General features: G+C 41.4%; 3 protein-coding genes across 3 annotated transcripts in view; all 3 read left to right on the top strand.

Annotated features, from left to right (window-relative positions):
• Positions 1–19,283, top strand: part of LOC307037049 (ATP-binding cassette sub-family G member 4-like) — a 75,111-nt gene extending 55,828 nt beyond the window's left edge. Inside the window, exons 15-16 of the mRNA XM_079677757.1 lie at positions 11,636–18,486; positions 18,584–19,283. Coding sequence (XP_079533883.1) covers positions 11,636–11,861 — 226 coding nt within the window. The 3' untranslated portion in view covers positions 11,862–18,486; positions 18,584–19,283. The remainder of the gene's footprint in view (positions 1–11,635; positions 18,487–18,583) is intronic.
• A 140-nt stretch (positions 19,284–19,423) lies between these two features.
• LOC307037054 (TOG array regulator of axonemal microtubules protein 2-like) lies at positions 19,424–20,531 on the top strand. The gene is made up of 3 exons (XM_079677764.1): positions 19,424–19,968; positions 20,060–20,218; positions 20,332–20,531. Exons 1-3 carry the CDS (start codon positions 19,808–19,810, stop codon positions 20,456–20,458), a joined length of 447 nt encoding a protein of 148 aa, XP_079533890.1. The 5' UTR covers positions 19,424–19,807; the 3' UTR covers positions 20,459–20,531.
• A 588-nt stretch (positions 20,532–21,119) lies between these two features.
• On the top strand, positions 21,120–23,701 carry LOC307035311 (general transcription factor II-I repeat domain-containing protein 2B-like). The gene is made up of 2 exons (XM_079674451.1): positions 21,120–23,075; positions 23,199–23,701. Coding segments are annotated over exons 1-2 (1,827 nt in total). The 5' UTR covers positions 21,120–21,249; the 3' UTR covers positions 23,200–23,701.
• The last annotated feature ends 3,541 nt before the right edge of the window (positions 23,702–27,242 follow it).

The following is a 27,242-nucleotide window of genomic DNA, read 5'->3' as shown; positions in this document are numbered from 1 at the left end:
TCATTGACATTTCAGTTATATCAATATGTGTACAGTGGTCCTAATTTGTTTTCATTGTATCCTGGTTTTAAACTGTGTTAATATGTTTTGGATGCATATTGTTCTATTACTTGTTCAGGCTGTTACATACAATCAGCCACTGTTGCCACCTATATTAGGCTATATTATATTAATATTTGTAAAGCGGTCCTAATTTTTTGTTTTAATCGTATCCTGGTTTTAAACGTGGTTAATATGTTTTGGATGCATATTGGTATTTCTTCAGGCTGTTAAATACAATTAGCCTCTGTTGCCACCTGCTGGTGAGTAAATATTCAAATCAGTTCAAATTGACAACCGGTCCGCGAATTTTTTTTAATATATCTGCCAGTCCTTGGCACAATAAAGGTTGGGAACCCCTGGTGTAGCTGTATTGAAGTCCGAGTGGAAACAGTAACATTTGGAGCGTTATGTTAGGATGAAACAGGTCGTGACTCACAAATCAGATTTAGTCAGAAATCGGGACAAATGCAGGATAAATATGACCCCGGTAGGAAACCGGGAGAGGGCAATGAAATTGGGAGTCTCCCACGAAAATCGGGAGGGTTGGCAAGTATGTCACAACACGCACTTTTTGGCCCCCCCCCCCCCACTTCTGAAATGAATCCGGCGCCGCTGGCGCAGCGTCATACTTCATGAATTAAAAATAAATCTATAATATAAAACAAATGGAAGAAGTTAAAATGAATTAATCCATGACATCAACACATAATCCAGGATTAAGGCAACATGCAGCTGCAAAGTGCAGGAAGAACAGCAAAAAAACTAAGACTGTAAGTGTGTAAATAAAAGGTTGATAATATCACTACCCCATAGACACGAGTGGATCTGATTTTAATAACATTTGAGTGTTTCGTCAACTTAATTTGTTGTTTTAATTTTTGTGGAGTAACATAATTGATGGCGCTAAACAGGCTTATTTTGATACCTTCAAGACAGCAGTGGTGTATTAAACGTTCGTCTAGGAATAATCTAATGTGCAGAGTTTATTTGCTACTTTTATGCAGTGAGTGATTTTAAGACATGTAAATACATTTTTTTACAAAATCACAGATTCAGGAGATGTGCGAGTCCGAAATACATGTAACAGACGGAACAAATAAACAATGCCCATTAGACTGTTCCTAGATGAACGTTTAATACACCACCCCTGTCTTTAAGATTTGAAAATAATCCTGTTTACCACTTTAAATTATGCATCCATATTTATTTTTTGGGATGAATAATATATTATATTGTATTGCACACAAACGCAATTAAACGACAAATTAACACTCAAATGTTATTAGAGTCAGATCCACTCGTACCTATGGGGCAGTAATGTTATAAACCTTTTATTTACGCACTCACACATTCAGAGTTCTTTTAACCAGCTGTTCTTCCTGCACTTTGCAGCTGCATGGTGCTTTCATCCTGGATTATGCGGTGGAGTCATGATTTATACAGTTGAACTTCTTTAAATTGGTCTAATATTATAGTTCACTCTTCATTCATGAAGTATGACGCTGCGCTGTCAGTACTCTTCTCTATGTTAGTTATTGGTCAAATGCTGCTAACCCCGTCCCGTTCATGTGAATTTGCTTGTAGGTGGACAGAGAAACCCTGGGTTGATTTACCGAGTTGATAACCAGCGTCGTAGGAACGCATAGCGAGATCGCTTTTTGGAAGGGTTAGTTAAGCCAGATAAGATATCAAGGGTCTGTTGAACTGGCTTTGTAGTACAGGGCACGGGTTAGGTGTTCAGCATAAGTTACCATTGCTATCTACCCTGATGAGAGGTGAACCAGTGTCATAGTACCGAAAACTCAGTTAACCCTGAAGTTACCTCATTAACCCTAAATCCTGCTTTGTGGTGCAGGCCTAAGCGAAGAGAAGCATTTATACACTAAAGACTAACCACAAAGACAAGACACAACTGGAGCGGGCATGAAAAAACACAAGGGCCGCAGGTGACCACAATCAGACTATCACACAGGCGGGAAACCACAAAAAACAGGAAGTAAATCAAAACAAGATACTAGGAGAAAAGACTCAAGAGGCTTCTCAATTCTTAAATTTCCCCTCCTCGACTCCTCAGTCCTCCGGTAGTAACCCTGAAATGAATTTCAGCACGCCATGTTGAAGGACATCTAATTTCTCTAAATGCACATCGAGGACTGAGCATCGAGGAGGCTCTCTGGAGGAGCTATAACCGAGGATACACTGATGCATCCTCAACAGCTCCTCCGCGTATACATTTCCGGGAATGGTGGAGGCTTGTTGCACGGCCGGACTTATCTCAGCCAATGACAGCTCTGCATGCATCCCCTGGATATTATTTCAGTAACTGCTTTCATCGCTACGCGATGTTTACAGTGAGAACAGCTGTGAGGTCCGTGCAGAAAGCAGAGCAGTGTGTAAAATATATATCACCCAGTATAACAGGCCTAAATTACTTTCTTTATTTGTATGCTGTAGTTTAGTAGATATTGTTCCATGAGACATAATTCAGCAGACGTCTCCACGTTTGCAGTCAGCAAAAGTAGTGTAAGTATGCTAACGGACAGAAAAAACACACGACCACTATCGCTCAGAGTTTGGCCTGGAGTAAGAGCCATTTATTGTTTCTGCGCATGCTCATTAGCATCACCACTTTTCAGGCACATTATGATGATGTCATACACATGAACATAAACATGACTTTGATATTATACAAATATACTCAACACTCCCACTCAAAGACATGTTGATAACTCTCTACAGTGGTACACAGAATCCAAATAAACAAAACAAAAGCTTCTCTAGCAGTGTTCAATTTGTATACCTGCAATTTACATTACTCTCCAAACAAACACCCTTTGAACTTGTCAAACTGTGCCTTTGTCAAAGGCTTGGTTAGGACATCAGCTAACATGTCTGCAGTTGGACAATATGTAATAGATATCTTCCCCCCAGCATGTGCAGATCGTACAAAATTGTATTTTATGTCTACATGCTTGCTTCTTTGTCTGGGTACAGGGTTTTTGGATTGAGCTATTGCTCCCTGGTTGTCCTCATATATCTTCACTGATACATGTGGGCTATTATGGTCTACCCCTTTTAATAACTGTACAAGGTACATGCTCTCTTGAGTAGTAGCCGCTAATGCCATGTACTCGGCCTCACAGGTCGATAGCGCCACTGTTGGCTGCTTCCTGCTTTTCCAGGATATAACTGGACCATTTTCAGTTAAGCTGAAACAATATCCAGTTGTGCTTCTCCTATCATTTTGATCGGCTGCCCAATCAGCATCACTGTATCCCTCAAGCTTTAGGCTTTCCTCACTTTTCTTGTAATGTAGCTATTGGTCTATTGTACCCTTTAGATACCTCAACAGTTGTTTTGATGCAGCCCAATGTTGTTGTTTTGGTTCTGCTAAGTGTTGTGATAGTTTACTCACAATCCGGCTCAGATCAGGTCTAGTACATGTCATAATGTATATCAAGCTACCTACTATCTCTCTGTATCCTGTTGAATCGATAACTTCACCCTCAGTGTCAAAATGTAACTTTTGCTCACATGGAGTTGACCTTGGTTTGCACTCTGACATGCCAAACCTCTCTAGAATCTTTGCTATGTGTCTCTTTTGGCTCATTTTGATCTCCCCCTCACTCTGTGTAAAGTCGATACCTACAGTAGGAAGTGTTTAAGTTCCCCCAAATCTTTCATTTTAAACTTCCTCTTCAACATCTCTTTGACATCACTGAGTGAGCCGTTGTTATTGGCCGCTATAAGTAGGTCATCTACCCATATCAACAGAATAACTCTTTCTTTCTCAGACTCTTTTCTGTAGACACAATGATCAGCATCATTTTGCACAAACCCATTCTCTGTAAGATGATCATGCAGCAACTTGTTCCAGTTTCGCCCGGATTGCTTTAAACCATACAATGACTTGTTGAGTTTGCACACTAAGTGTTCCCCTGTTTTAGATTTTGCCTCAAAACCTTCGGGCTGTTCCATATATAACTCACAGTCTATTGGTGCATGGAGATAAGCTGTCTTCACATCCATTTGGTGTAGGATAAGATCATCCTGTATAGCCACCTGCATCAATGTACGTACAGAAGTCATATTTGCTGTCGGTGAAAAAGTTTCCTTGTAATCAATTTCCTCTACTTGACTATAGCCTTTAGCTACATATCTGGCTTTAAAAATCTCAGATCCGTCTGGGCTTTCCTTTACTGCATATACCCAACGACCTCCCACTGCTTGCTTGCCCTTTGGCAGTGTGGTCAGACTGAAGGTCTCATTCTCTGTTAAAGAGTTAATCTCCTCTTTCATTGCATCAGCCCACATTTTTTATTTCTTTGAGCCTACAGCCTGCATGTATGTTTTGGTTACATCACAAGCAACCCTGTAGAAATAATCTACATTTTCACCTTCATTATTACAATCAGCCTTACACTGATACTCCGTTAAATATTCTGGAGCGTTTCTTTGTCTAGTGGGATAGCGTCGGGCACTCTCTCCCTGCTCTCTTTGAGTACCATCTGTCTGGATCTGACTAGCCTCAATATTCTCCTCACTATAGGACTGTACACGCACATTAGGCTCTCTCTGATTCTGGTTCAACATTTTTGTCCCTTCTGGTGTTGTGGGAATAGTTTCTGCATAAGTGTCAAAATCCATATTATGATTTGTCTGAGTCTGACTATCTGCACTACTCTTTGTGATACATTTTACCAGCCTATGTTTCAGGACTTTCCCTGTCCCAGGATAAAATACTTGGCATGCTGGGCTATATTTGTCGTATCCTACAAAAATACCCTTTGCACATCTAGAATCTAGCTTCTTCTTATCCTGCTTATACCCGTAGCATTCAGAGCCAAATATTTTCATGTTGGACAAGTCGGGTGTTTTGCCAGTAAAAACACGGTATGGTGTCTGCTCTAGACGCTTACAGTAACACCTGTTACGTATCTGTGCTGCTGTTTGTACAGCATATGTCCATAACTGCTTTGGGAGGTTACTCTCTAATAGCATGCATCGTGACATCTCAAATAAGGTCCCCCAACTTCTCTCAGCAGTACCGTTCTGGTGAGGTGAGTATGGGGCACTTGTCACGTGCCTTCTCCCTTTCGTCCTAAGCAAAGTTTGAAACTCATGCCCGGTGAATTCAGTACCGCTGTCAGATCTTATGCACTTAATGTGTCCATATGGAGCAGTATCCGCTATGAATTTTTCAGTAGCTTTTGCTGTATCACTCTTTGCTTTGATAAAGTAGGGAAAAATCATCCCACTATAATCATCAGTAAATGCTATTGCATATCTGTACCCGTCTTTATCTGCTGGTTCTATTGGACCGCATAGGTCTGTATGTATTAGCTCTAGTACTGTCTTAGCTTTTGCATCTGCCTGCCTGTTTCTGCTTTGAGTACATTTTCCCTGCGTACATATTTCACAGTTATGGTTAGACATGTCATGTTTCCCTTTGATCGACATACCTTTAACCACTTTCTCAAGTTTAGACACATCCTCAAAATTACAATGACCAAGTATTCTATGCCATGTCTGGATGTCATGACAACCATTACAAACATCATCAGTATTTTCATCCTCTACTGTGCGAAGGTAATATAGCCTACCATACACATCAATTTTAAACTTAGTACCATTTTGATGAATCAGCCAATCATCACCGTCCTTGAAGCGGACCTCAGCTCCGCTGGCTGTCGCTGCTTTCACGGAGAAAATGTCCTGTGGAAAAGATGGGATGTAAAGCGCTCGTTTGAGCCTCGTTTTCACTTGCCGTCCCTCTCTGTCGAGAAGAACAACTTCGGCTTCTCCTCTCATCTTCGCCATCCCGGTCGTTTTCGTTCCATCTGCCAGCTCTATCACATGGTCCTCGGGTCTAAAGCTCTTATCGATTGTCTTAAACTTTTTCGGGTCATTAATCATGTGTGTCGTGGCACCACAGTCGACCATAAGACCTCTCTTATTTGCCACTTGATTTTGACAGTCACTTATTTTGGAAAAGAATGTTGCACCGGTATCATCCTCCGTGTCTCCGTCTGCCTTCTTCACCTGATCACGGCCCAGCCCTCTGCCTCGGCCTCTTCCTCGGTGTGTCGTGTCCCATCGTCGCTCGTCTCGCCTCGCTTGGATCTCGTTAGGGCATGTCCTAGCCATATGCTCCATCTTTCCGCATGTGTAGCATTCAGTGTCAGCTAAGTCCATCTTCTTCCCTCTTCCACGTCCTCGTGTCCTCGCCCCGCTAGTCCTCATAACGCCGTCCTCGTCCGCATTCATGCCACTCGTCCTATATTTGTCAGTGCTCTCATAGCTCCGTAGTTTAGCTTTGAACTCACCGAACGTTAGATGGTTGTTGGTTTGAGTGACGTGCACGACAAACGGGTTGAATGAGTCCGGTAACCCCTTCACTACCATGGCAATATCCAACCCGTCACTGATATTTTCTTCGGCCCTTCTCAAAGACGTGAATATAGTCTCCGCTCGAATAATATAATCAGTAACGGTCTCGTTGCTTGCTTTCTGGAGAGAAGAGAGTTCACAGTACAGGCTCACGACTCGTGGTTTGTCCTTTCCCGCGTAGTGCTCTCGGAGTATTGCCAACGCTTTTCTTCCATCTCGTTTCGCGTCTCTCATTATGAGTAATAAACTCTTATTATCTAGACACTGCACTAATTCAGCATATGCTTCTGCATTCTTTGTTGCGTCTTCTTCAAGTGCTTGTTCCTCGTTGTAGTCTATCGCTGGCTCTTCCAGGATAACTTCACTGAGGCTGCGCAGTTCCATGTGCGCCAAAAACCTCCTCTCCCATAACTCAAAGTTTTTCTCGTCACCGTCGAATAACAACATAAACGTCTCCACGTTTACAGTCAGCCAAAGTAGTGTAAGTATGCTAACGGACAGATAAAACACACGACCACTATCGCTCAGAGTTTGGCCTGGAGTAAGTGCCGTTTATTGTTTCTGCGCATGCCCATTAGCATCACCACGTTTCAGGCACATTATGATGATGTCATACACATGAACATAAACATGACTTTGATATTATACAAATATGCTCAACAGATATCTACAAACAAAGAGTCGATATTTTTCTAAGACCATTTAGTGTTTCACATAATAAAATACAAAACGGCTGTAGCCTGATTATGCTTTAGGAGCTGTAGGTGTGTGTGGTACAGTTTGAGGTGCGTGTTTGTGTTGTACAGTGCGTAGGTGCGGCGGACAGACGGGTCTCAGTTGGTTTGGTGTCCTATGCTTACTTTTAATCCTTGTAAATACAACTTTTAACCGTAATTTCAATTCCCCATTTCAGCGACCAGAGAGAGGGGGGGATATATCCAGTCTCTGATTGTGTTACGTTATGAGAGTGCTCTCAAACTTTAAATTGTGTATATTTATATAAATATATTTGTGTGTGTGTGTCCGCATCTGTAGCCTGTTATTGTCTCATTATACCGCACCGTGAATGAATTAAAAGTAAATGTATAAGTCGTCATGAACACATCTGTCCATCAGACAGAGGGCTGCTGTGCCTCCTGTCATCATTAATGGACGTCTCTTTAAAACAGGGGTGGGGAACCTTTTTCCTCTCAAGGGCCATTTCAATTTTTACAACATCCTTCGAGGGCCGTACAAATTATTGAACTCAACGTCTGCTTAAAAAACTAAAATCAAAGCCCATTCATTTCGACTTTCTTTCATGCTGTGCAAAGAAAAAGCAACGTCTTAATCCAGATATTTGACCATGACCCGCGCATTCATGCACAGAAAGATATGGACACAAGATGTGTGCAAATGTATTTAGTTTCATATCCATGTGGACATGATTTAAGTGGGGGGGGGGAGTTTGGGGGCATGCATCACCAGGAAGATTTTTTTTAAATGTTGAAGTTAAAAGCATCAATCTGGTGCACTTTGAGAGCAACATGAAGAGATCTATGGATACATCTCTCAACACCCATATGAAACAGAACTGTAAGCAGATTTTTTTCTTTATGGATATTTTACAAATCACTCCCCTTTTAAACTGTATTCTTGTTTATTAATAACAACTTTTTTTACTGTCATATTAGTGTTGTATACCTGTTTACTTTATTCTCTTGTTTTTCCATAACTATAATGATCATATAAAGATGTGCCTTTACCTCACTGGTTGGAGAAAAAGCTTCTTATTTTAGTGCCGGTAAGAAGGAGTCGGAGGCGGAGTATTTAAGATGGAATTCTACTCTTTATTTTCCATCAAGCCATAGAGATATCACACATGTGCTCAGTCATGAGAGTCAAGTTAGAGTGCCTTGCTAGCTCTAGCTTGGCAACCTAAATACTCGGTGTTACACTAAACAAGGTCCGTGTAGGAACTGTAACCCAAAAGTGAATTATGGTTAACTAGAGTCACCACATTATATTCGTTAGCATAGCTAGCTAACCAGATGCTAATAACAACAAAGTTATTGACTGTATGATCAGTATGACAGATGAACAGATCGCCACTGGGCTTACAACTAAAAACACAGCTACGCAAAAACTGCGGCATGTGTACGGCTCCTTATGGGTACTGCAATTTGTGAAGTCCCGGCCCGGAGCCGCGTTCTGGTGCTCTCCGTTAGAACTACACTCCTGTCAGACGAGACATATACCACGTGATGACACGTTAGGCTCGTGTTGTGTTCAAGGACCCTGAACTTTGCCAGGAAAAACAAGCTTCTTTAATTATTTTGCGGTCTAGATTTCTTGAATCTTTTTCTTTTTTGCGTGTGTTTATAAATTACCTCGAGGGCCGTACCAAATGGTCTCGCGGGCCGTATACGGCCCGGAGGCCGGAGGTTCCCCACCCCTGCTTTAAAATGACCGCTCAGAGGAGAGGAGTTCTCATTTCTCTAACCGCCTGCTGCTTCCCATCCTCTCTCCTTGGTTCCCCTCCTCGAGTCCTCCGCTCGCATCTCCTGTGGGCAGGACTAAGTCTCGAGAATAGGAGTCGAGGAGGAGAGTCGAGGAGGGGAAACTTAAGAATTGAGAATCCTCTATATATAAAAAAAAAAACAAGATGACATTTGAAAAAACATTTTAAATCGCTTCATCCCACACTATTGTTGCCCATTAAACAATGTCTAAGGCTCATAGTTAATTTGACTTAAAGGTCATATGTCAGGGCCATTTCCACTGATCATAATTCCATTGTTGAGGTATACTAAAATAGAAAAAACTGTGCAATTTTCCAAACTCACATTGGTTTAGCATACAGCATCTCTGTAAAGTATGTGTATTCACTCTCTGTCCTAAACGGCTCGTTGGAGCTCTTGCCCCCCCCTTCCTGTGAGCCCAGTGTGCTCCGATTGGTCAGCTCGGCCAATCTGTTCTGATTAGTCAACCACCAGAGAGGCTCCGCCCATGTCTAACAGTGCTTTTTTCGGCTCGCTCTGAGCGGAACATCAGGCGTCAGCACAGCCGTATATTTTATACGCTAAAAATCAAATCATGGTTTGCTATATATGAATGATATGTTATAGGAGCAAATGATTCAGGGAAGAAAGGCTACTAAGTATTTCCGTCAAACTTTATTTTTAGAAATGTACAAAATGAACATGTGTAAATATACATATATACACTGTGTATCATCCATTCCTCTCCTTGTAGGCGTTTTCGGCATCTTGCCTATCACAGCTTTGCAAGCTGCTGCCGGGGCTTTTTAGGACGAGGCATCAGAGTGGTCATCCCGTGTGTGTGTGTTGTCTGCCAGATACGCCAGGAGTTTCCTGATCTGGCAGGACGAAATCAAATGCAAATCACAAAATATTAGAGAAACTTAGTTGTTTTAGATTCGTTAGTAGTAGTTGTGGTAGGAGTGTGTATTGATCTAATCTAATCAACACAGTTAGCTTGCCAGCTAAAATGCTAACCTACGTTTGCTAATTATTCAGTGTAATATGCCAACCTATGAACAACAGCTAGTCTAGGATAGCAAGAACATGTTTACAATGGCAATCTTATACGGGTATTCTGCTGCGTTCGGTCATTCATTGTAGCTGGCATGAAAACAATGTTTCCCCTAGCATGTCTAGCTCTAGGTAGCCTTCTTGTTTAGCTATGTAGCATACACGCTATGAACGGTAGCTCACACGCCAGGAACGCCAACTATAATGTACTGACCGTACATAAATCACCCAGAGTATACTGTCTATGAGTATGTTGTGTGTGAATGCAGACATTCTCCTGCTATGAGATACATGTAAGGCATCTGCTGACATTGGAGTTGATATATAGAAACGCTAGCAACTTAGTTAGCCCTGTTAGCACTGTGTCAATGGCTTAACAGCCAGAAAAACGTTTACCCATTTACACAGTCGTGGTAGATATACCTTGTTTTTTTTTCAATCAGGAGAGATGTGATGTATGAAATACATGTATATTATCGGGACACATGATATGCGGGAATAGTGATTGACGTATTACAACAAGTAACTGTAATGATGTTTGGCGATTAGGCCCCGGGTTTGCAGGATGATCATTCAGGAGGGAAAGAACCGCTCTGATGAACCCCCCCGGGGTCTAGACACTGGTGGTGGTGATAGTAGTTCGGTCCGATCTGAAGGGAGAAGGTTTTAGCTTGGCCCTTTATTAGGAGACAGGAGGCGAAGGGGTGGAGGAGGGTTGTGCGTTGACACCTGAAATGACAACTGACGGGGAGGGGAGAGCAGATTTAAAGGGGTTAGCAGGTGCGACGATTGGCTAGCCGGGGCGTGACGCCCCTGATCGCCTATTGAGATAACGTGTGACACCAGATGATATTGTCTTCCTGATTGAACTTGCGCTAAGCTACATTAAACATCATAAATACACAAACAACAATGAATACTTACAGGTTGTGTACCCGAATCTCCCGCTGGTCCAAACAAAGTAGGAACAGCATCGTCCTTCAGTGCCCTACGCTGTACATATCCGGTATGAATCGCTCCATGTTTTGTGAAGCTATGCTCCGTGAAATGCCGCGAACACAGTAAAAATACCGGCTCGAACATCTGAAGGACCAGTGTTAAAAAGGAATGTCAACCACTGATTGGATACAGTTTTGAACTGAACCTGCGATTCCAACAGTATTTATGCTAGGCTGGTAGAGGGTGCGGCCATTGCTCTGGGCCTGGCTACTGGGTGCTTAAACGACACAGCACCCAGGAAGTAAACAATGGACAATGATGTTTCACCAACGAGGCGTTTTGGGGAGGTATTTTCTGTTTTAGAGTTTTACTCGCTACAGGGTGTACTTTGAGGGTTTTGACTCTGCAGACCGTTTACATGCATAAAAACCTTCATAACACACAAGGGGACGGGTAATAACCGGAAAAGCATGACATGTGTCTTTTAACTATTTGTTCTTGGGGTTGATACTTCCTGACAACCTCACAACCTTTTTTTTTTAACCTGATATTATTATCACCCAAAACTTTCATATTGTGGACTGTTATGAGTATTGTGGCGTATTTGAGCTGATAGAATGGATGCTAATCTGTGGCATTGTTTACATTTTTTGTTATTTAGACTTTGCAGGTGATTGAGTAAACCTTTAGCAATTCTGAATGTGACTTAAGGTTTAGTATCTCTCCCACAGATACGGCTTTGAAGGCGTGATCCTGTCCATCTACGGGATGAACCGCTCAGAGCTGGAGTGTCCAGGGAAGGTGTGTAAGTTCCAGCGGCCTGAAGAGGTTCTGCAGTTATTGGACGTAGAGGACGCAAAGCTCTACATGGATTTCATCGTGCTGGGCATTTTCTTCCTCATCCTGCGGCTCGGCACCTACCTTATACTCCGCTACAAGGTCAAGTCTGAGCGATAGGTTTTCGTACGAAAGTACCTGCTCTGTTTTCTGTGCACACAAACAACTTCTTGTGTGGGAATTTGTTGCGATTCATTGTACGCATCGCTGCTAAAAGGGCGGAACATGAAATCTGTTCTACTGCCAAACACCACGCAGTGGCTGATAACGCAGTGCCATCTTAGAAATCAACATCTACCTGTACCTGCTTTACCTCAGCGACAGAACCCGTGTGCACAAAGCCAGACCAGCAGTGAGGAAGATAAAGAGACTGAGCTGCTTTCAGCAGCCTACATTATATATTTCATAATCCTGTAATATAGTTTTTAAAAGCAGCCGGATCTGATGCGGTTGCTCTTATTTTAATGCAAGTTTATTCTAAACCGCCATTCTGTCAGTGTAGAGTTTAAGGGCTATGGTCCACAAGAGTCGCTCCTTAAGAAAAGCAAATACTGAGTGTTTACTTTGTTCTATTATAAAACATTTAAAAAAACCTGAGGACAAATTGTTGCACTGGAAAATAGCTTGTGTTTTGTGTAGGGTGACCAGGTGTCCCGCTTTGTGGCGGACTGCACAGCATTTGTTTAACCAAAACAGGTTAAATAAACGGAGAAGGTAACCGCAGCTAAAATAGATAATGTTTAGAAGTCACGTGTTTTACCTCTTAAGAGTCCTGTGCCTGGAGAGAGTGCAGTTCGGATTCAAAGAGGAATCTCCTGTATCAGCTAGAGATGACCATCACCTTGCTCTTTGTTGTTCCTGTAAAACAGTAAAAAACTAAATTATTATTAAAATCTGGAATGTCCAATAACAATTCCTACTTAATGCTCATAAAGATGATGTAGATTCATCTTTAATCATCATTAATCTTATGTAGAATTATCAGTTTACAAAACTCAGAGATTCACCGACCTGTATGATGTCCCATTTAAAGTCCAGGATGTTATTCAGTGGTGTGGAGACGTGTAGTGGACAGTCTGACCCGTCTTCTTGGAGAAACCTTCCATCGGACTGGATTTACTTGAAATTAATTAATTTTTAAATTGATTACATTTGATTAAAGTGGACCTATCATGCTATATTTGAATAATATAGCGTAGGAGGACCATACCTATTTAAGGCATATTTATACTTTTTATTTTTCAAAATACCAAACAGATCATGCATTTTAGCCATTCCTCATTTCGCTCAATTTAACACTGTCTTTGCATGGGCTGAATCTGTGAGAACAGCACCATCTACAGGCCTGGCATATGTACTACAGCGTCTCCAGCGCTTTCAAAGGCAATGTCCGTGGCTGTCTCCTCCTGATTGATGGAGTTGGCCCAATAGCCGTAGCGCCACTTCTGTGACGTCAGAGTAGTGCTCAAATCTGGATCAGTCTGTATCAGATTAGTTGCAGCCCCTTTTTAAGATATTTGGGTATGAAGGAAAATAGAGAGGGTTGTGTTTTCTGACACTTGGTGAGTTCCCTGGAATACTGGGGAAACATATTCATGTATAAAAGACGTACAAAAGTGCATTTTGCATTTGATAGGTCAAATAAAATGTAATTCCAACACTATTAGCTTTTCCTCCTCTAAACCACGTTTCTATTTAAAGTTATCCTATTACCATTCAAACCTTCAACTTTGTTCATTGTTCCTATGTGGTAAATATAGCTATTTAACAACGGCTATCAACTAACGTTAGCTAGCTAACAAGCTACAACCTTTACTAACCTTAAGATAAGTTACAGACGATCCAAAACAGTTAGCATTTGACACAAAAGTGTACTGTAAATTGTTTTTAAATATACCTTTTCCGATATTAATATCTTGGTCTCATACTTGATATTTTAAAGTCACATACCTACTAGCAAACAGCTAGGAAATTATCAGTTGGATTTCAAACATTATTTTGGGTGAAGCTACCTAAGTGGACACTTAGTAGGCTACCGGATAAATACGGTTATTTTTATTTACCATTTGATTTGTAGAGGCACAGCCTGAGGGAAGCAGAAAGCAGGGCAACACTTCTTGTTGTTGTGAAGCAAAAGTCCACTGAAGTGGCGCGAGCTACTCCTCCGTTTGAAGAACTGTTCATGAGAAAGTCCCGTCGAGTAGAACATAATTTCCCACGCAAAATGAAGTTAACTAACACCCTTTGACAGAACATTTTAGAATTAAAAGACTATGCCTGCCCTGTTCTTTTTCAAAAAATTTATCCAGCTCCGATATCCTCTCTGCAAGACTGCACCCCCCTTTTCAAAAATAATTGAGCTTAGTCCTACTGTCATTTAAAACATTATCATACTTTTTTCTGTTATTTGAACTTTGCTAACTACAGTACCCTACTCAACCGTATTACATAAATACACTATATTACTGTTAAGAAAAAGTATATTAACATCAAAGTCTTACATTGTAGCCCAGCTCTGGGGCCTCATTTATAACGGCGTGCGTAGGATTCACGTGGGAAGGTTGCTTACGTAGTAGAAATAAGAAAAATAGGTGCAGACATTTTCCGATATTTTCCAATTCACAAAACATTGCGTACCGGCGAAGGAAGTGCGTACCTCCTACGCCGGTTTCCCTTTATAAATCAAGAATCTACTCGAAATGGGTAAACGGTGTGAGATGTCCTAAAAAGGACATCTCACACCGTGTCAGATTTTAGTTATTTTGGGGAGGTCGAGATAAATCATATTGACGACTGGATCTGAATTATCTTTTTGTATTTGGTGGTTTGTGTCCCAGCTGTCGATCAGCAGTGCGCAGCGTCTCCACTGCAGCCTGTGCATCTCAACCCCCCCCCCCGCAGCAACTCTATATCCACCAGTTAAAGGAAATACAAATAATGTGTTGTGTTATATTAGTTGTACAATTTATCACACCTCCTGTGTTTTACGAGCGACTTCTCAAGTCTTGGCAAACTGCATAAAACACGATTAAACATGATAGGATATAAAACCATGCTCGTACAACCTATAGAAATGCAAAACAGCGTCAGTTTAGAAGTAATTCTGTCCTCCTGCTTACCGCATAATTTATGGGAAAACCTTTCATAACCTTAAACACAACATATTCGAGTTGGTTTTAAATAACATATCCGTATTTATTTATTTCTCCAAGTTATGTTTTTGTGTGCACTGAGGAGTCTCAAACAGGCGTTTGTTAAATCATTTTAAGATTGGCTTTAATCAATGTTTGAAAATGAATTCTTCATATATGATAAATGAGAGGTTTTATTTATGGTATTATCTCCACATATTTCTCTCCATTCTTCCTTCTGCCAATGGTATCGCAGTTTCTCGTCTCTCCCGTTTTTGTGCTTAGTGCGTACGCATGGGTTAGAGTTTGCGTAGAGGACCGCACGTTTTCCCGTCAAGTTAGTATTTTATAAATCACAAACATTTCGTAGAAACTGGCGTATGCCATTTTTTGAGCGTATGTCCCTTTATAAATGAGGCCCCTGGTCCCCCTAGTTTTGTGCCTGAAAGAGTGAAAACTGGAGGAAAGCAGTTTGTTAGCTTTTGATCTATATTTTTGACAGTTTGTAGCCTACAAATAGTCCTCTGTATTAAAATTCAAAAACAATTTGAGCTAGATTGTTTTTTTAACTTGTCTATAGTTGTAAATTAATCTTTATCATGATTGTCTACTCAAATTTGGTATATTTTGTACTGCCATAATATAATCTGAAATCTCAGATCATTTTATACTGTACTGTATTATCTTTAGTATTATTCACATATGCAATAACGCTGTATTTACGCTAAATATTAGTTTAATTTAAATGTTGTGTCTACATTACATTAGACGCTTTCACACCGAGAGTACTTTTCCCTGGAATAGTTCCAATTTTGCATTCACACCAAAAAGGTCTGGAACTAGAACTTTTTTTGCTAACCTTTTCACCCCTTTTTATGAAACATGGTGATGAGGAGGTGTCGGCGTTCTGGCGATTTACTCGGAAGGCTTCAGCAGAAGCTGCTGGGAATCCCAGCAGCTTGAAGCCAGTCCCCAACTCCGGGGACTTCCGGCCGGGGACTTCGGGTGGCAGTATACGCCGTGAAGTTGTTTACGGTCTGCCAGTAAACCCAAAGCAGAAGAAGAAGAAGTGACGTCAGCGGCTTAATTAGCCTAATCCTCCCTCAGGGACTTATTCCGGTGTGAACGCAATCTGCTCTTTAGTTCCATGGGGGTACTAAGTGCTGGGAACTAAGTACGGCAAAGGCAAAGTACTTGGTGTGAAAGCGGCTATAAGTCGCCAAATACTTTTCCCAGGAATAGTTCCCGTAACTTTTATTTCCTGGAACTATCTAGTAAATCGAGTTCACACCGGAATAAGTCCCAGAGCGAGCCGCTGACGTCACTTCTTCTTCTGCTTTGGGTTTACTGGCAGGAAGCAATCTATGGATCATAAATCTATCGATTAGATTTATGATTTGAAAATTATAAAAGTAGGGTAGACATGTGGATATTATCCAGCTGAACAAAACGTGATCTGTCTCTTCAATTTGTGTCAACCTTATTTCGAGCTATTTTCCAAAATCCTATGGAGAAATTGCATTGTTTTTTGTCGAAGGAACCGGAAGTGGTAAAATGCTAACTTACTTCCGGGTTTTAGGACGCGTCACTGTGGCACTCTATACTGTCACCCAAAGTCCCCGGCCGGAAGTCCCCGGAGTTTCGGTGCTCTCTCAAGTTTCGTGTTTTATTTGTTTATTCGAAGCCTTCCGAGTAAATCGCCAGAACGCCGACCCCTCCTCATCTCCACCGCTCCCAAGTTATTCTCTCTCCGTTGGTGCTTGGGGCTAATGCTAATAATGCTAATGCCAGCAAATAAAATGGTTTTACGGGGCGTAGTTTGAAATTCGCCCAGCCAATCAGAAATTTGAACTTTTTTCTCCCCAGGAAAGTACCTGCTCTTTAGCAGGGACTGAAAATTGGGGAAAAGTTCTCATGAACTAAGTTCTCTTTTTGGTGTGAACGCAAAATCCCAGGAACTATCGGAACTAAAAGGGGAAAGTACGGGGAAAAGTACTCCGGTGTGAAAGCGCCTAATGAGCACTGTCACAAGAACACAACATGGTGCTCTCTCAAGTTTCGTGTTTTATTTGTTATCTAATTAAAATAAAGATGCATCTGGACTTCACCTTAAAACAATACTGAGCACTTTGAGTACAACCAAAGATTTTTTTGTAACTGGAAGCTTGCTCACATTTTATTTACAATGTATTATCATTCTCTGTTGTTGTTTTTTTGTTGTCGTTGGGGTAATATATATCCAGTGTTCATTCATTCTTTTATGAAACGTATATTTTAGAGAACGTTTATCTTAACTGTATTGTACATCTATGTAAAGTGTGTAATATTCCAATAAACACAAATCTAATATTCATTTAGATTTCTCTGTTTATTGATGTTCTGGGACATTACATCCTGGTCAATACAATTGTGGAAGATGTACTCAGATTGGGTACGTAAGTAGAAGTACACAGGGTAGAAAAACAAAGTGTTGCTTAAGTAAATCAACTGTCAAATTCATTACTTTATCATGAGTAACCTAGTTATTCACACATGATTGGTGATTGTGAATGGCTGAACTGTAGGGTGGTGAATATTTGTAAATGGGAAGAAGTGTGCCAAGAACAAAGATGTGTTATTATAGTTGACTTTTGATAAATAATGAATACAAAATAATTTAATGAACTTGAAAAAGGAGAAAATAATACATGCATCTGAGTGGCATTGGGTCGGCATGGTGATTGAAGAATGTTCCATAGTTCCATGCTTCTAGAATACTATAACAGAGGGTGGAACACGTTCACTTAAACTACAGTACTGATACCTAGTTAAACACATTGATAGCACTCAATTTGTTTCTATAATTCAGTTCATTTTCCTGATACTCATGGCTTTTTACAAGACAATGACATCCTTCCTGCAGGGGGTTAAGGAAAGGAAAAACGTTGATGAATACATTGATGTAAGTAACCAACCGTGTCAACCGCTTTCTGTTGAAAGATAGAAAGGTGGATAAATACATTCAAATCATACTACAGAAAAAAACAATTAGCAATTCCTTTAAAACACATGTATATATTTTTGTTTACAGCCTAATGAGAGATATATTCATAAAATCGGATCCAAGGTTCAGTCCAGGATCCAGGACATTGAGAAGGCTGAAAGAGCCAATAGAGATGCACTGGTTCATCAGACCGAGAGGCTGTTGGCCTCACAGAAAGGCCATGGCGACGGGGTTCTGGAGAGAATGGGGTTCTCCGTTCATAGACCTAACACCTGGACCTTTCGTCAGCGTCTAACTACTCCAACAAGGAGACCTGAATCCCCTCTGCAAGACAGGACGATCAGGCACATTTCAGAGGAGAAGAACAGGGGGTGGGCTTCCGATACAAACCAGGAGTGTTTGGAAGACGACCCCTTCTTCGAGAAAAAGCTGCGTGTGGGCGGTCAGATGGCAGTATTTGCATGTAAAGTGGCCAAAGTGGTATACAGGAGCCCAAGCCCCCTCAGCTCTGTGGACTCACACACTCCTGATGAGCTAAGGGCCATATCACAATTTGGACCTTTAAGCCCTACCCCCCCTCCAAAGGCAAGACCATCTCGTCTACCGGTCCTGCAACATTTTGGTGGAGCAGGTATGTAAATAGCTTTTAGGGATGATGACTTGAAAAAAAATGTATTTTCAATAAAGGGTCTGGGAAATCAGGACTATTTTGCTTTTAATCTGAACAGGCAAGGAGGTAGCCGGCGGTTGCAAGTTCCAAACAGCTCAGGATAACTTTGTAAGAATTCAAAGGACAATTGAAAAGTTGAGGGTTGCCGACAATCCTCCACCAAAACCACCCGCAAAGCCTAAAAGGGTGGCACGTAAAGCTAACAAACTTACTCCTGCAAAAGCTTGCCCGCCAAAAGAGGTACCTCAGGGCCACGTCAAGGTGGAGGCACGCAAGGTTCCTGCACCACCAAGAAAATTAGCCCTGCCAAACAGGAAAGGGCCTCGCCGTGGTACAAAACTGAGCCCTCAAAAGGCAGTCGCACAGGAGCAGATTAAGCCTTTGGCCAACCCTGCAGGTGGCCTGGTCAGCAGTTTCATAAATGTTCGCTCAGATGAATGGTAAGACATCAACACTGCAGTGGTGCTGAGATTGATTATAACCAGCTGACACAATATTCCTAAAGCATTAGTTTTTGTCAACTAATAGGGAGACAAAATTGTTGGGATTAAAAGCTATTCGAGCTCTGGCGCAACACCACCAGGCAGTTCTACTGACGAAACTACCTGAAGCTTGCATAATGCTTGCAGAAGAGGTAATGTATTTCTACGTTTTTGTTTCTTCCTGTTGCATGTTCCTGAACGTAGAAGCAGGCTATTGAACTTTGTTGACTGAAGTACTCAGATTTTCTACTGTACAAGCAAAAGACCTGCCGTCAAAATGTTACTCAAGTAAAAGTACAAAAGTATTTGCATCAGAATATATTTACTTATTATTTATAAGTACCAAAAGTAAAAGTACTCATTAGAATAATATATATTTTATGTTTCATTATAATTACTGATGCATTAAAGTGTTATCAGAGCTGGTAAAGGTGCAGCTACTTTTAAGGACTGCAGGGTGGCTTGTGAATGTACAGGTGTAACTAAAGTCTTATTGAAGTGTTGTTAGCATTTCACATGAATTATTCCAAGTCTGCAAAAGCTAAAGATATTAAATAATTGTAGTGGAGTAAAAGTAAACAATTGAATTAGGGAGAAAGTACAAAGTGGCAGAAGATTGAAATACTCAAGTAAAGCAGAAGTCTCTCAAAATGATACTTGAGTAAATGTACTTAGTTACTTTAGACCACTGGTATTGACCTATGTTCTTCTTGACCATGTAGGTGGGTAACCTGCGCTCGGTCGTGTCCTGCGCTGCCATTGACACAGTGGCAGATCTCCACACTCACCTGGGAAAGATCATGGACCCTGAGGTGGAGCGGACAGGGGGCGCCCTGCTGCTGAAGCTGGCCCAGACCACCAACGCCTTCATCCACCAGCAGGCCAACCTCGCCCTGGACACACTGGTTCAGGGATCCAGCCCAGCCAGAATCATGAACGTTCTGTTTAACATGGGATCGAAGTAAGAATCATTTACCAAGAAGTATAATAGCATTTAAAGTGGACAAGATGAAACAGAAATCTGACATTCTCTTCTCTTTGTCCTCTCTCAGACACCGTTGTCCTGCAGTGAGGGCGAGCACAGCTCGGCACCTCCAACTGCTCGCAGACATCATGGGAATGGATCAGATCTTTGAGGCAGGGAAGTTCTTCGCAGAGCATTTCCTTACTGCTGTCAGCAAGATGGCGGTAGATGCTGCACCAGATGTCAGGTGGGTTACCAAGTCTTGAATGGTTGGTTCAACTTTGTGAGAGTTGAATATCCGTCCAAACATTGGTTTGTGTTAGAGACTAAATTGCTAAATGAGGATTGTATTTTGCACAGGCATCATGGACAGATTCTGCTTCAGGGACTCGCCTGCCAAAATGAGTTCTCTGCCATGTGGGTAAAGATCATCCCTATGAAGGACAGGGTTCCATTGCAGAAGATCTTGCAAAAGATGCGGCAGTAGAAGTGGATGAGACAGGAAGACACCATCCGGTCATCATCAAATTAATGCTGGTTTCTTACATGTGTTCTGGTTTCCTCCCAAAGTCCAAGAAATATGCAGATTGGTTCATTAAAGCAATCCAAACTGCTCATTTATGTGTGTTTATTCATATTGCAATGTAATGTTATAAATTTCTATATTTATGTTTTTTGATTTTAAATGTATTTGCTTTATTTTTCATATGGTAAATCATAATTCATTCATTCTTAATTATAATAAAAATCCCCCCAAAAATATTTGTATGTATTTGTTCATTTGTCATTATCCCTGGAAATTAAATGATGTTTTCAACGTTCTGCACATTACTATTTTAATTTCAACGGTAATCAGATTTTGTATTTGGTACTTTTACTTTAACCGCAATCCAAATGCCACTCATTTTACAACTAAATATTATTTTAACTTACAATGATCTGATGGAGTGACACTTTTTGATGATGAGTATGTTGGGAGAGACTTATTTGTGGCAGTGAGCAAAACAAGCTAACTTAATTGTGGCTTATCCCTTAAACCAGACGTGTCAAACTCAAGGCCCGCGGGCCAAATGTGGCCCGCCACGTCATTTTATGTGGCCCGCGAGAGCTTAATAGGTCTGATTGTCTAAAAATAAATGCGTGCAGTGACCAAAAATTACATTTCCCACAATACATGCCGATTATGTTACCCGCGAAGTGACGGCATCCCGCCACTAGACTGCAGTGTTTCCACATCGATGCGATTTTCCCAACAAGTGGAATTGAGAAATACAAATAATGATCCCAAAATGTCCAGGAAGAGAAAAATTGATGCAGATGGAAGGGTGTTTCAAGAAAGATGGGAAGGCGAATACATGTTTGTGCTTCAAGGAGAAAAACCGGTATGTCTTGTGTTATGAGGCGGTGGCGGTTGTCAAAGAGTACAATCTACGTCGGCATTTTGAGACCAAACACGGAGGTAAGTATGCCAAATTTAGCCATCAAGAAAAACAACAAATTGCCCAAGAATTAAAAGGCAAACTGCGATCGCAGCAGAATGTGTTCGCGAAAGCCACAACCAAAAACAACGCGGCAGTGAAACCTAGCTTTGTTGTGGCTGAAGAAATCGCCCGCGCTTCAAAGTCTTTTTCAGAGGGAGCGTTTTTGAAGCAGTGCATGCTGAAGGTCTGTGAGCAGGTGTGTCCCGACCAGATACAGACTTTTAAAAATGTCAGTTTATCAAGAAACACCATCGCGGACCGAGTTAAGGAACTAGCAGGAAACCTGGCAACACAGCTGGCCGAAGAGACACGCAGCTACATAGCTTTTTCATTAGCTGTTGATGAAAGCACAGACAACACGGATACAGCGCAGCTATCTATTTTTATTAGAGGCGTGAAGTCGGACCTCTCTGTCACTGAGGAGCTGTTGGATGTGGCTGCCATGCATGGGACCACAACGGGACGGGACATTTTTGATGCGGTGGAGAAGTCCGTCAGTAAAAACGCATTGCCCTGGGAAAACTTGGTGGGATTAACTACAGACGGTGCACCTGCAATGTGTGGAAGAAAAGTGGGCTTGGTTGGACTAATGAAGGAGAAAATGCAAGAAAGTAACTGTCACACGCCTCTGATAACGTATCATTGCATTATCCATCAAGAAGCTTTGTGCGGGAAGGTGCTGGGGATGGATGATATAGTGACCACGGTCATGAAGACAGTGAACTTCATTCGGGCGCGTGGCCTGAATCATCGTCAGTTCCAGCTGTTCTTGCAGGAGATGGGCTCGGAGCACGGAGACGTGCCGTACCATACAGAAGTAAGGTGGCTGAGTAGGAGCAAAGTCCTCAAACGATTTTTTGAGCTTAGGGAAGACATTGCTCTTTTCATGCAGAGTAAAGGAAAACCCTTGTCTGAACTGTCAGATCCAAACTGGCTGTGTGACTTTGCTATGTTGTGTGACATAACCGAACATCTCGCCCAACTGAATCAGAAGCTGCAGGGACGCAAACAAGTCATCACGCAGATGTCCGACACGATCACGGCTTTCCAGCGTAAACTTGACCTATGGATGTGCCAAGTGAAACAGGACAATCTTGCCCACTTTCCTGTTTCTCAGAGCATCTCAGCCTCATGTCCCGGTACTTTCTCATGTGCTCAGTTAGCTACCAAACTGAGCCTGTTGATGAATGAGTTTGATCGGCGCTTCTCTGACTTCAGAGCACAGCACTCTGGATTTGCCATCTTTGCTAGTCCTTTCACCACCGACGTGTGCACTGCACCCCAACAACTTCAGATGGAGTTAATAGAGCTTCAAAGCGATAGTGGCCTGAGAGCAAAGTTCCAGGATGTTACAATCCAGGACTTTTACCGTCTACTGCCCCCTGCTTTCATGTCACAGCTTCGACTTCATGCTGCCCGTGTTCTGTCTATGTTTGGGAGCACCTATCTGTGCGAACAGATGTTTTCAATAATGAATCTAAACAAAAACAAGCACAGATCACGCATCACTGACGACAACCTCCACGCTGTTCTACGGATTGCTACAGCACAGGACCTAAAACCAGACATTGACACACTGGCCACGGAAAAACGGTGTCAGACATCTGGTCAGAAAACACATTGGTAAGCATTTGAAAAAACCTAATAATATATAATAAAATGCAATTCAACCAAGAAGAACAATAGTTAAACTATGTGCAATGTAATGATTGTGTTTGCATTTTGTTTTGTGTTTGTTATTTACAGAACATGATCAATGGATGAGGATGGTGGAGAGGGGATCCACATGGTGTGTTCAAGGACAGGCAGCATCTCCTCATCAAAAACTAACCTAAAAACTTGACCAATATAGTTGTGGACTGAGACAACCCTTATTTTGTTATTTTGAGTTTATTACATATACTACTTTATATGTGTAGCAATGTATTTAGTGTTTGCAGGTTTTATGTGTTTATGCAAACAAATGTTTACTGTAATCAAACCATCTCTCATGAGTTGGATGTATGCCCCCTGCAAGGCTGTGTGCAGCCATTTGTTTTTGTAAAATGCTACATCTGTCACACATGTTCTTAGCAGCTCACAATTGTTGGTTTTACAGTTATTTGTTATTTCAAGTTTTGAACAAAGTTAATGTCATAACTTGTGTTTGATGTTATTTTTCTTTATTCACTTGGATAGTTTGATCGTTGATTGATGGAGTAATATGGGTTTCATAACCTGACAAATTAAAAGGATTTATGTTATAATAACAGAGCAACAAGCAAACATATTTTTTACATCTATGCAAATGTATATGTAATATTTGTAACTTGAATAAGTAATAAATTCAGAGTTATTTAACATTAAGGAGTAGTTACATAATTATTTTACATTGCATTTAGTTACATTGCATTTAGTTACATTTATAAGTTACATCTGGCCCTTTGAGGGCAACGATTATGCTGATGTGGCCCTCGGTGAAAATGAGTTTGACACCCCTGCCTTAAACAAACAAAAACAAACAAAGTGTGAAACTCTATCTTGTACATTCATCGTACAGTTTATTTTCTTCTTTTAAAATATACTTTCAAACATGAAAATTATGAAATTGTTTAAATGATAAGACCAGTACTTTATTACAAAGTTTGTTGCACCAAGGTGTCTGATTCGATTATTATAAATGTATCATTTTAATTTTTAATAAACTGGTAAATGTGGAAAAAATCTAATTACTCTTGGGATTAATGTTAGATTGTGAATTTATACAAGGTATTACAAAAGTCTTATGTATGTGCTGATTATTATTCATTTAATTAATGAATATAAATGTAGGCATATAAATGTAGGCTAAAATGTAACAATTAAGTTGAGAATGAAACGGAAATAGTCAAGTAAAGTACAAGCATGGGCGGTTTTAGGGTGGGCCAACAGGGGCAAGTGACACGGAGCTTGGACCCCCTGTGGCCCCCCTCCAAAAGAATACATCTATGATGATGCAATTCATGTAAAAGTACTAAGTTATTGTGCTGTAACCTGGGCCAAAGTTAACAGGGATTTTGTTTTTCAATAATGTCATTTAATAAGTTGCAACTAAGTTACTAAAACAAATGTTGTGACCAAAAGCAAATATCAAGAAATAAGATAAATCAGAGTTTAGCTGCATAAATAATGTTTTTATTACCCCAAACTTCTTTTAATGTTCTGTATCCTGAACCAAGGTAACTTAAATCAGACAGACACAAACTATGTTACTAAATCAAACACCAATAATGGTATTTTCTGTTGTTGTATGTGCTATGACTTTGTTCTAAACATTTTTAAATATCCTCCTTCCTGCATTTAATGGGCCCCTCTGATTAAATGATTGGCCCCATCACGGCCCCCCTAGTTACATTATTCTAGATCGGCGGCTGCCACTGAGTACAAGTAGCTCAACATTGTTCTTAAATACATTTTAAATGTCAGGCGCAAGAGGTGCGGTACTTTTGTCGAAATCAGACACCAGAGGGCGCAAGTGTGACGTGACCGTAGAAGAAGAAGTTAATTAAAGAGCAACTTCCAGGTTAAAGACACCTGTGAATAAATGTGTAGGAAAATGATGAATACACTAGATTTTCAAAAAAATATACAGAAATATACACTACAGTGACATCTGGCGTAGTTTTTGTAAGACATTTTCACTTCCGCATAAAAAAGCCTCGGCACGTGACCTCCCGCGTGTGACGTAACATGGGGGACACAAGGGGGAGAGCGGCCGGTGTAACGTATTAATAAACATGGATCCCAATGCTAGTTTCGACACAGAAGACACAGAAGAAGTTGAACATGAATATTCGAATGCATATGACGGACCACAACCTTATAATTATGAGCCTGCTAGGCATCCAAGAGACCAGGAGCAGCCAAGGATTAGAAGAAATAACGGCCATCGGAGAGAAATTGAGCTGTGGTGTGAGGAGAACCAGTGGAGAACTGGGCAGCTATCTTGGTGAGTGACCGGCGTTAGATACAGAATGATAGCTAACGTCGCATCACAACATTGTGAAGTTAGCTATCATATATCAGGCTATAACTAACGTAGCATTGATAATATACTAACGTTACTGGCAGGACTTTTCATACTGATCCATAACAGAAACTAATGCGCAAGTATCAGCCGTATCTCGCGTTACCTAATGCAACTCCACGGTGCTGTGTACCGGAGGGGAGACGCGAGATACGGCTGATACTTGACGATCTGGCGGAGAAAGGTTGTGGAGCCTCCATTGATATGCCGTTGTAAATGGCTTGATGGAAAGCAGGTGTGTAGTCGGGGAGGGTGCACAGCTGATTGCAGCAGGTGAGTGGAGGTTGAGCCGGGAGCCAGGAGTGACAGCCACCACGCACACACAAACGACACAGACAGGGGGAAACAAACAAACACAAAGGAGACGGCTGGAGCAGTACAGCCACCACAGCGTTACCTAATGCAACTCCACACTACGGCCCGTCTACACTACAGGCATCAAAAAATATTGAAGCTGGGCGTGTCTGAAGCTTGGCGATTTTTTGCGAGCAACGCGACCAACAACCAATCACATGAATCTCCCGCCCCCGACATACAAAGCAATAGCAATGTTAAAATGAAGTAAACTGGATATAAACTCTCCAAACAGGCGAAAAACCTACCAGTTTCACCCACTGTCTCTGCCACCTCCCTCCATGCCTGGTTCCTCCGGTTTGTATGCCGGTAAATAGTTCTGGTCGTAAAGAACCGGGTGATTTGCTACCGTAATATCTCGTTTGGAATATGAGGAAATGAACTGCGGTCTGGCTCTCCCAGCTTGCACGCGGTTTGATTGGCTGCGCTTGCACTGGCGGGATTTGCATAAACGGGATTTGATTGGCTGATGCCAAGCATCGAGCCTCAAAAGTTGAACATTATTCAACTTTTGATGCCGATTGATGCTCGTGATGCTTGCAAAGCCATGCCATGCTCCCCACAATGCAGTTCGGCGAAGATTACAAATCTTCTACGTCACCCCATTCAAGTGAATGGGCGAAGCGTTGAAAGCATTTTCCGATGCCTGTAGTGTAGACGGGCCGTTACGGTGCCGTGTACCGGAGGGGAGAGAGAGAGAGGTAATACGGTTTCCTGATAAAGCTGTGAAGAGTATGTGTTGCAGGGAGGTGGATGCACAACGCACCCAGGAACGAACGCTAGCTCCGGTCCTTTTTACTGTGGACTCGATGTCCTGACAGGCTGGTATTTGTGCAACCTGCACAAACACAATACTGCACCATGATTACAAATGGTGAAATACAATGTAAAACTACCGAAAAATACCAGCTCACTAAATCCCAACCGCTCAACTCAACGCAACTACTAACTATACCCGCGGTCAGAGAGCGGAGATGTTTCCGCTTTGTGATGTAATATGACGCGTTTGACGTATGACCTTAAAAAAAAGCCGTTTTTAAGAGCAGAGCTCAAGATTGCTCCTTTCCCTCTGAATTCCTGCCCTTATGTCTCGTAAAACATATCAAATCCTACATTCACTTTTTTAATTGTAATTTTCAAGCAAGTTTAAGCATAAATGTAGAAAAAAAAATCCCTGCAAGATGCTCTTTAAGTTAATACTTTTTTTTTTCTTGGAGAAGAAGACTTAATGCACACTTCCCTGTACAGTGGCTAATTCCCTAATGTGACTCGGGCACGGATGTATTATAAGAACAAGGGCCAAAAAGCTCCAGGGAGGTAATTAAGATGAAAACTGAAGCTAAATAAATAGCAAAAAGGAATGTCTTTAACGAGTGGCAACACAATTGGGA

The sequence above is a fragment of the Notothenia rossii genome (assembly GCF_949606895.1).
Source record: "Notothenia rossii genome assembly, chromosome: 4".
Taxonomy (NCBI): Eukaryota; Metazoa; Chordata; class Actinopteri; order Perciformes; family Nototheniidae; genus Notothenia; species Notothenia rossii.
This window is presented reverse-complemented; position numbering and strand designations above follow the sequence as displayed.